This window comes from Bubalus kerabau, chromosome 4 (assembly GCF_029407905.1).
Source record: "Bubalus kerabau isolate K-KA32 ecotype Philippines breed swamp buffalo chromosome 4, PCC_UOA_SB_1v2, whole genome shotgun sequence".
NCBI classification, from domain to species: Eukaryota; Metazoa; Chordata; class Mammalia; order Artiodactyla; family Bovidae; genus Bubalus; species Bubalus kerabau.
Window position 1 is genome coordinate 7,822,012 of NC_073627.1, and position 10,061 is coordinate 7,832,072.

Here is a 10,061-nt window from a genome sequence, read left to right on the forward strand (position 1 = left end):
TAGCTCATGGGCTTATTTGCCGCTCAGCCTGTAGAATCTTGAGCTTCCCTGGTGGCTCAGGTGGTAAAGAATCTGCCTGCAATGCAGGAGACCTGAGTTCAATCTCTCGGTTGGGAAGATCCCCTGGAGAAGGGAATGGCTACCCACTCCAGTTGTTGATGGACAAGGAAGCCTGGTGTGCTGCAGTCCATGGGGTTGCAAAGAGTCAGACATGACTGAGTGACTAAACTGAGTTGACCCACTCCACAGTTCTTGCCTGGATAATTCTATGGACAGTGGAGTCATTCCATGGACAGTGGAATCTAGCAGGCTATAGTCCAGGGATTGCAAAGAGTCAGACATAACTGAGCTACTAGCTCTGTGGGATCTTAGCTCCCCAACCACAAACCAACCTTGCATCCCCTGCATTAGAAGGTAAGTTCTTAACCACTGGACCACCAGGGAAGTACTGAGGCTGCATATGAAAGCCAAATATGCTGAGGGTCTTCTGTTGATTCCATAGAGGGAGAGTCTAAAGCTCAGAGTCCAAAGAGAGAGACAGAGCAGAGTACAGCTAATTAAAACAGAGTATGGCCAAAGATGCTCCAGCCTCAAGCATGGGTGCGGGGCAGGTATCTAGAGGGACACCCTTAGGTGAGGGACAGCCTTAGGTGAGGGGGTTCTGGGGAGGATTCCTTGAAGTGGTGGGACTCCACTGAGTCCTGAAGAACACCCTGCAGTTTAGCCAAAGGGTGAGGGGGTGGGTATGATGGGTAAAGGGGGGGGGGTGTGGGAAAGACAGGGAGGTGAACAAAAGCAGAAGATTCTAGGAACTAGGCAGCAGGATGGCATGGCCCATGGGCAAGGGGGAGGGTCTGAGAACAGTGCTGGAGAGGGCGGTCAAGGCCAGACCAGGAAGCAACAGCAGCTGCCCTCCCCTAACCACTTTGCACAGTCCAAGCCCATGCTAAACATACACTGCCTCGTTTCTTTTCTTTTTAATTTAAAATATTAGTTTATTTGGCTGCACTGAGATTCCTAGTTGCAGCATGTGGGATCTATTCATAATTCCCTGACCAGGGATCTAACCCGAGCTCCCTGCATTGTGAGCACGGAATCTTAGCCCCAGGACTGTCAGAGACATCCCCCTTGCTTCATTTTGAAAGGCCATGCAGGCCATGCTAGGCAGTATGGCCTCTACACTGAGGGCAGTTGGTTGCCTTTGCAGGGATCACAGTAGGGGAGAGACACAGTGGGTAGGGAGACTAGTTTAGGAGGGAGCCATGAACCAGGGTAGTGGTTGAGGTCAAGAAAATCTCAGAGCTGTCTGTGAGCTGGAATACACAGGGGTGAGGGGACAGGTGAGGTGGACACGTGGTTCCTTCTGGGAGATGTAGGGATGGTGATGCTGCTCTGAGACGGTGAATTAGAAATCAGGCCTCTGGCAGCCTGGAGAATGGGGATGGTGAGTGCTTAGGACCCTGAGCCCAAAGCACCAGGGGTGCAGGGTAGCAGCAGGCAGAGCGCCTGGCATGGGAGGGGCGGGGAAGGAACCTTCTCACCGGGACAGCATCTGTGACCAGTGGGGCATCCCTGCTCTCCCTGCAGCTCTACGTGAACCCAAAGGGCCCATGGCGGGAGGGTGCTAGACTTCAGGAAGAGACCCTGAGCTGCAGGTATGGGGGTGACCCAAGATCTGGGTCCAAGCAAGGGGGAAAAAGGGGTTTGTTATTGCTGTTTAGTCCCTCAGTCATGTCACTCTTTCACAGCCCCGTGGACTGTAGCCCTCCAGGCTCCTCTGTCCATGGGATTTCCCAGGCAAGAATACAGGAGTGGATTGCCATTTCCTTCTCTGTGAATCTTCCCGACCCAGGGATTGAACTCGTATCTCCTACATTGGCAGGCGGATTCTTTACCACTGAGCTACCTGGGAAGCCCAACAAAGGAAGCAGGCCCAAGTGAAAGCTTGTGGAAGCTGAAAAAGTAGCAGGAGACATTCAGGGAAAGAGAAGAGTCAGGGATGGAATTCCCCGCGTTGAGCTGTGCACTCCTGAGACACTGAGGCGTCCAGGGAGGGTACAGATGGAATTCAGTTCTATCAAAGTCAAGGGCATGAGAATTCCCTGGTCATCCAGTAGATAGGACTCTGTGCTTTCACTGCCAAGAGCACAGGTTCAATCCCTGATTGCGGAACTAAAATCCCACAAGCCTCACAGCAAGGCCAAAAAAAAAGAGTCAAGGGCCATAGCATTTGTGCTGACCCCAGGATGTCCCGTGGTCATGGTAGACACTGCAAATTAGTCTCGGAACTTTTTTCCTTAAGCCTTTAATGTGCTTTAAAATTAATTTTAGGAAATAATAAAAACTTTAGGACTTCCCTGGCAGTCCAGTGGTTAGGACTCTGTGCTTTCACTGCAGGAGGCACAGGTTTGATCCCTGGCTGGGGAACTAGGATCCCATATGCAGCACAGTGCGATCACAAAATAATAAAAATAACTTTACAAAAGTAATGTTTAAAAAAAAAAGGCAAAAAACTAGGACATTAGCCACTCCTCCCAGTGCCCGTGTTCTCCTCCTTTCCCCAGAAGCAACTATCATGAACTCGATGGGTGTCTTCTAGAGCTTTTCAAAGTAATTTTATATACAACCATTTTTTTTGTTGCTGTTCAGTTGTAAGTCGTGTCCAACTCTTTGTGAGCCCACGGACCCTCCAGGCTCCTCTATCCATGAGGCTCTCCAGGCAAGAATACCGGAGTGGGTTGCCATTTCCTTCTCCATATAGCACCCATGCTGCTGCTGCTGCTAAGTCGCTTCAGTCATGTCCAACTCTGCGACCCCATAGACAGCAGCCCACCAGGCTCCCCCATCCCTGGGATTCTCCAGGCAAGAACACTGGAATGGGTATATAGCACCCATAATAGAGCAGTATTTCAGATCACAGCATTCTTTCCTAAGGATGGGAAAGCCCAAGCACACACTCAGCCGCGGGATCCTTCTCAACACAACACCCTAGGCAACCACGATCTAACTGATCAGAGTCAGAATAAGAGGGGACACCAACTTTGCTCTCCCTGACTTCAGGAGTGAAACTCTTTCCAGAAGACAGGGCACGCACAGCCTTTCGGGGTGGAAAGTCACAGCCTTGGAAATGGCCGGTGGCCAAGCACTGTGCAGATGCCCTTGGCTCCCTTGCTGGATGCCACTATTCCACCTTAAGATCAAATACTGAGGCAGGAAGACAGGGGTGGGGTGGGGGAGAAGTGGTCCTCAAGCCCCTTTAAATAACCCCTAATTTTATGTGGAACACAGAGGGCTGGTCTCTTTGAACCTTCTCTGGTCCTGTAAGGTAGATGGGGTAGCTGCTATGATTTCCAATGTCCCGATCAGAGAGGTTGCTTGGCTTACCCTAGGTCACACAGCAATGAGAGGCAAGAGTGGAACGGAGCCCAGGACAGCTCGGCAGCCAACCAGAACCCTGTCTCCCTCCCCAGCCCCTACTGAGGCTCCACCCATGGCCACTCCAGAGGCTCAGGCGACTGGAGAGGCTCCGGCTAAGGAGAACCAAGTGGCCTTGGGGTTCGAGCAGACCAGGGCCCCTGCCTCGCCAGTCGAGAGGTCCTGGCTGGCGCGGCACTTCTCGCTGCTGCTGCGGCGGGACCGGCAGGCCCAGAAAGCTGGGCAGCTCTTCTCGGGGCTCCTGGCGCTCAACGTGGTGCTCCTGGGCGGAGCCTTCATCTGCAGCATGGTCTTCAACAACGTGGCCGTCACGCTGGGGGACGTGTGGATCCTGCTGGCCACGCTGAAGGTCCTGTCCGCCCTCTGGCTCCTCTACTACACCGCAGGGACCACCCGGCAGCCGCACGCCGTGCTCCACCGGGACCCGCACGCGGGGCCCGTGTGGGTGCGGGGTGAGTGTCTGGGCGCCCGGAGCGGGGGTGGGGGAGTGGAGGTGGGTGCAGAGGCCGGGGGCGGAAGGGTGCCCGCTCCTGGAGGTGCCAATGGCCCCACCCCCGGCCCGGCCAGGTTCCCTGGTGCTCTTCGGCAGCTGCACCGTCTGCCTCAACGTCTTCCGCGTGGGCTACGACGTGAGCCACATCCGCTGCAAGTCGCAGCTGGAGCTGGTCTTCCCCGCCATCGAGGTCGTCTTCATCAGCGTCCAGGTGACTGGCCTCGCCCACCCCCACTCCGCACCCTATGCCTAGAAACAACCGCATCAGCAAACGTCTACACGGCCCAGAGGAGGTGCACACGCACACCACGCCCACTCCCAGCCCCGACATGCCCCCTGCGCCCACAACCACGCCACCCACGAGTGTCAGCATCAGCGCTGCGCACGGAGTCACTGAAACGCAGACACCTATAGATACATCTGCCAGAACATACCTAAATCTACACCCCTACCCGGATATACAGAGCTTTTTTTTTTTTTTTTTTTAATACAATTTATTTTTTATTTGGTCGTGTGGCATGTGGGATCTTAGTTCCCTGACCACAGAGGGAACCGGTGCCCACCGCAGTGAAAGTAGAGAGTCTTAACCACCGGACCACAAGGGAAGTCCGCAGAGCTACTCTTCTTTTTTTTTTTTTTTTTTTTTTAATAATTTTATTTATTTTTGGCTGTGGAGGGTCTTCCTTACTGCATGGGCTTTTCTCTAGCTACAGGGAGCAGGGGCTACTCTCCGGCTATGGTGGGTGGGCTTCTCTTGTTGTGGGGCACGGACTCTAGGGCACGTGGGCTTCAGTAGTTGCGGCTCCTGGGCTCTAGAGCGCAGGCTCAGGAGCTGGGGTGCACCGGCTTAGCTGCTCCAAGGCATGTGGGATCTGCCCAGATCGGGGATTAAAACAAGAGTCTCCTGCCCTGGCAGGCAGATTCTTTACCACTGAGCCACCAGAGAGGCCCAGGCGTTCCCACTTTAGTCCCATTTTAGAGACGAGGAGACTGAGGCTCAGAGATGTTTTGCCACTGGTCCAAGACCACACAGCAAGGAAACAGTGGAGCCAGGAATCCAAGCCAGGTGTCCTCACTCTTCCATTGTAAATACACACGAGCCACTGGTGCACACACACCATGGACCCACCACCCACCTCCACCCCACCCCAACTCTCCGGGCTCAAAGCCTGTTCTCTTTCAGACGTGGGTGCTCTGGAAACACTGCAAGGACTGCGTTCAGATCCAGACCAACTTCACTAGGTGAGATGTGGGCCCCTTCTCTCCTTGCAACAACTCCTGGGGCACCCCCGTCCCCCACCCACACCAGCCCCCCACAGCTTCCCTGGGCAGGGTGGCCCTGGGACTATGGATTGGTTGGGTCCCGGGGAGCCCCTAGGGCCACCCCTCCTGAAGTTCTAACGGCAGGTGGGATCTGGCTTTGGGTGAGAGCGGTCCCCCCAAAGGCAGTGATGGTGAACGCGCGGTACCCAGGGCGCTGGCCGGGCTGTGTGGGCAGAGTGTAGCACCTCCTCCAGGTGTGGCCTGATGCTGACACTGGGCACGAATCTGCTGCTGTGGCTTCTGGCCGTCTCCAACGATTCCATGCACCATGAGATCGAGGCCGAGCTCAGCGCCCTCATGAAAAAGCTCTCAGGTAAGAGGAGACCGTGACCACCCCCCATCTCTGAATGTGCACACATTCACATGCATGAATCACACTTCCTCAAACGAGTGAGGCTCAGTGACTATGTACAGTTGGGAGCAAACTCTAGAGCCCAGATCAAGACTCAACAAAAACTGACTTTTGCCAGGGGTACTGACTTTTGCCTGCATTCTGGGCCTGCCCCACCAGGTTCTAATGCTCTGCAAGCCCTCTCCGGGCACCATCTAGCTATCAGTGAGCTGACCACTAACCCACTGATAAGTCCAGGTGTGCCCTCCACCCCTGGTATCTTCATTTTACTTGCAAGAAACGGAGAAGCCTTTACGACTGAAAGGAATGTCTTCCTAACACACTTGTAGGCACCTGGACATGTCAGCTATCAGGAGGAACAGAATGTTTCTGGGCAGAAAGAACGCCCTGCATTCTCCCATGTACGCAGTACCCCACCTATACAGGGTGCGCTTAGAGGCCATGTCCTATAAACCTACATGGGAAGGAGCATTGCTGTCTGTGGGATTCAGCCACACCTGTGTGTGTGTATACAACCCCCCCTCAGGTGCCATCGCCATGTTGACTTGTGTACAGCCACGCCTTCTCAGCACACTCATGCACTCACACACCCATTGCATAAATCTTGGCACGCCTGGATACTGTGGCATTCTTTATGCTCCAGATCCATTCTTCAGAAGAGCTATGCAAAGAGAATTTTTGGCAAGTGACATCATGGATTCTTTTATGATTAAACAATTCAGACATCTAGATGAGTACAACAGGACATACCCATAACCTAGATGTAATCATTTTTAACACTTTGCCATATTTATTCCAATATTTTTGGTGACTTACTTATCTTATAGAAATCCTGTCATTTCATCTCAAAACATTTCAGTATGCAAGCCTTTAAAATAATATATTTCCCTACATTAGCAAAATGCTATTATAATTGCTAACTTCCTTAACATCATCCCCATTTATATGGATAAATCTATATTTGACTTTGTCCAAGCAGCCTAAGAAATGTCATTTGCAGATGGTTTGTTCAAACATGCAATACAGTTGATGGCTCAGTTACGTCTCTTTTTCCCTAATGACATTGAGATTGGTCTGGTTGCTCCCTCATGGTGGCATTTGACTTGTTCCCCTCTACCCTGCTTTTCCTAGAAATGGAAAGTGTGGACTGAAGTGTTGATTAGATTCAGGAGGAGCATTCTGGACAACAGCATTCCACCGGGGATGCTGTGTCTTTGCAGGGCACCTCATCATAGGAAAGATGTCTGATCACTGCACGGTGGATGCTGTTGACCGACCAGGTGTAGCAGCCAGAGCCTCTCAGTGTAAAGTTACAGGGTTCCCCTCGTGCTCAGCAAGTCATCCGTAGAGCTTTGGCCCTGAAGATATCACATGTCAAATGCTTTATCTAAGCTTGGCCCCTGAGGTCTAGAATCCTTTTGTCAAGAAATGATCATTCTGGGGACTCCCCTGGAGGTCCACTGGTTAAGACACCACGCTTCCCCTGCAGGGGTTCGATCCCTGGCTGGGGAGCTAAGGCTCCACAAAAAAAAAAAAAAAAAATAGAAATGACCACCCTGTTATTTCTGCTGTGTGTGTGTGTGTGTGTGTGTGTGTGTGTTTTGTCACGCTGGGTCTCTGTTGCTTTGTGAGGGCTTTCTCTAGTTGCTGCGAGTGGGGGTTACTCTTCATTGTGGCGTGCAGTGGCTTCTCTTGTGGCACACACAGGCTCAGTAGTTGTGGAGCATGAGCTTAGTCGTTCCGAGGCACGTGGAATCTCCCCGTACCAGGGACAGAACCTGTGTCCCCTGCATTGGCGAGCAGATTCTTACATGCAGCGCCACCACCCATTCTGTGATTTCCGATTTCTCTCTCTGGGCCTCAGTTTCCACGTCTGCAAAATGGGTGGCTGGGTCTCTTCCACCTCGGCCACACTCCAGGAAGTGAACGGGATTGATTCGTGCCTCTGGTTTCCCCTAAGCAAGGCCCACCTGAGCCTCTGTCCCTTCCCGCCCTGCCCCCTCCCAGGCAACGGCACCAACACCTGTCTGTGCCTCAATGTCACCATGTGCGAGGTCTTCTGGAAGGGCTACCTGATGCTCTACCCCTTCAGCACCGAGTACTGCCTCATCTGCTGCACCGTGCTCTTCGTCATGTGGAGGAACGTGGGCCGCCGCCTGGCACCCGCCGCAGGCCCCCCCCCCGGCGCCCCGTCCTTCCACTTGCACGGGGCCATCTTCGGGCCGCTGCTGGGCCTGCTGGTGCTGGTGGCAGGCGTGTGCGTCTTTGTGCTCTTCCAGATCCAAGCAAGTGGCCCAGCCATCGCGCGCCAGTACTTCACCGTCTACTACGCCTTCTACGTGGCCGCGCTGCCTGCTATGAGCCTGGCGTGCCTGGCGGGCACGGCCATCCACGGGCTAGAGGAGCGAGAGCTGGACACGCTCAAGAACCCCACCCGCAGCCTGGACGTGGTGCTACTGATGGGCGCGGCTCTGGGCCAGATGGGCATCTCCTACTTCTCCATCGTGGCCATTGTGGCCACCCGTCCCCACGAGCTGCTCAACTGCCTCATCCTGGCCTACTCGCTGCTACTCATCCTCCAGCATATGGCCCAGAACCTGTTCATCATCGAGGGCCTGCACCGCCGCCCGCTCTGGGAGGTGACTCCTGAGAGCCTGGCCGGGAAGTGGGAGGCTGAGCTGCCCCGCAGGGGCTCCCTGCTGGAGCTGGGCCAGGACCTGCGGCAGGCCTCGCTGGCCTACATCCACTCTTACAGCCACCTCAACTGGAAGCGGCGAGCCCTCAAGGAGATCTCACTCTTCCTCATCCTCTGCAATATCACAGTGAGTGCGGGGGCCGGGAGACGTGCGGGGTGGAGCTGGTGAGACAGCCCCAGCGAGCCTCATTCAAGAAGGAATGGATCAAGGTGCATTCATGGCATGTTGACAGTCCCCAGGGCGACTGGCTTGTCCTTTGATTGCCAAGGACACAGGCCTCTTTCCAATGAGCTTGATGCTGCTTGAGAGTGCCCCCCAGCTCCCTGCAAGGTACCTGGCATGGACAAAGGTGCCAAGCCTGTAGCTAAGTGCTCTTTATAAATGCGTGTAGGATTTCTCCCCAGGGGAGCTCACTGCTTAGTTGGGGACATGCAGGGGGACCAGTTAGAGAGTTATCAAATATTTAATCATCCACTGAATTCAGTCAAAGGAAGAGATCAGAAAGTGCCTGTTTTTCTACAGAACCTCTAGGGGAAGGCCTTAACAGTAACACTCAATGCCTGGTGGCTGCCAAGTCTCATCCACCTTTCCCTGCATCTCGCTGAATCATCACACTAACACACGAAGCAGGCACTATTGCTGTCCCCATTTAACAGATGAGCAGACTGAGGCTTAGGCTGTTTGACCTGCCCATATTCCCAGAGTCTGCAAGGGGCAGTCCCGGGACAACTCCAGGTTGTTTGAGCCCATGCTGGTACTGGCTGTGCTGCCAACACCTCCGACGGCCAAACCTCTGCTCCAGGCAGAGCATAAATAATACATTGGCCCGAAAGGGAGGTAGGAGCTCAAAGAAGGAAATGTGGACCCAAGTGGCCAAGGAAGGCTTCGTGAAAGTTTGGTCTGGGCCTTGAGAAATGAGCAGAATTTGGACAGAAGGCAAGGTCAGAGTGGAGTGGGCAGAGTCCTGACAGCGGAAGAATGGACCCAGAGCAGAAAAGAGGGATGCAGATCGAGGCCAGGGGGATCCCTGCTTGATGGAGCAGGTTGTCCCGTGGGAGTGGCAGCCGGGGGTCTCAGCTGGAACTCAGGCTGGCTGGCCCCAGGCAAGCTGAGGAGGGGGCTCAAGGCCTTGAGGGGGAGGGAGATATAAGGGCAGAGGGGCTGGCTGTGATATCCTGAGGAGGAGGAGACGTGGAGGAGCCGCAGGTTCAGGGGACCTGCTTCTCCTGAGCCGAGGGCCGTGGGGGATGGGAGAGCCCCTCACTCAGCACCCTCCTCTCCTTCCCAGCTATGGATGATGCCTGCTTTCGGCATCCACCCAGAGTTTGAGAACGGGCTGGAAAAGGACTTCTATGGCTACCGGACGTGGTTCACCATCGTCAACTTTGGCCTGCCTCTGGGGGTCTTCTACCGCATGCATTCTGTGGGGGGTTTGGTGGAGGTCTACCTGGGGGCCTGAGGGTGCCCGAGGAACCCACGCCCTGCAGACCCCCAAAGTGCCAGGGCCAGGGAGAATGGCACCCAGATGCCCCATTCCAGGGGCACCTAGACCAGCCTGGCACCCCCAAAGCCCGCTCTGCCCTGGAAGCTCATTGAGGGGTAGTGTCACTGTCCCCAGGCCCAGACCAAGAGCGGGGCCTGGACACTGAGCTGCTGAAGCCCACACCCAGGACGGAGCACAGCCTGCCCGCTGCTCACCGCGTCAGCGCAGCCCAGGAGGAAGTCCTCACAGCTACCCTCTGGGACAGCCCTGTGCTGGGAG

At 54.6% G+C, this 10,061-nt stretch overlaps 1 protein-coding gene across 1 annotated transcript; it reads left to right on the forward strand.

Moving 5' to 3' along the window:
- Positions 1-3,400: 3,400 nt before the first annotated feature.
- On the forward strand, positions 3,401-9,758 carry OTOP3 (otopetrin 3). The gene is made up of 6 exons (XM_055579811.1): positions 3,401-3,887; positions 4,003-4,139; positions 5,112-5,170; positions 5,446-5,564; positions 7,611-8,425; positions 9,588-9,758. Exons 1-6 carry the CDS (start codon positions 3,401-3,403, stop codon positions 9,756-9,758), a joined length of 1,788 nt encoding a protein of 595 aa, XP_055435786.1.
- Positions 9,759-10,061: the final 303 nt, after the last annotated feature.

Excerpts from the sequence above, each read along its gene's own strand:
- OTOP3 (XM_055579811.1), top strand. The coding sequence starts at position 3,401 with ATGAGAGGCAAGAGTGGAACGGAGCCCAGGACAGCTCGGCAGCCAACC. Across the intron at positions 3,888-4,002 it reads GGGGCCCGTGTGGGTGCGGG|GTTCCCTGGTGCTCTTCGGC; the intron begins GTGAGTGTCTGG and ends CGGCCCGGCCAG. Across the intron at positions 8,426-9,587 it reads TCATCCTCTGCAATATCACA|CTATGGATGATGCCTGCTTT; the intron begins GTGAGTGCGGGG and ends TCTCCTTCCCAG.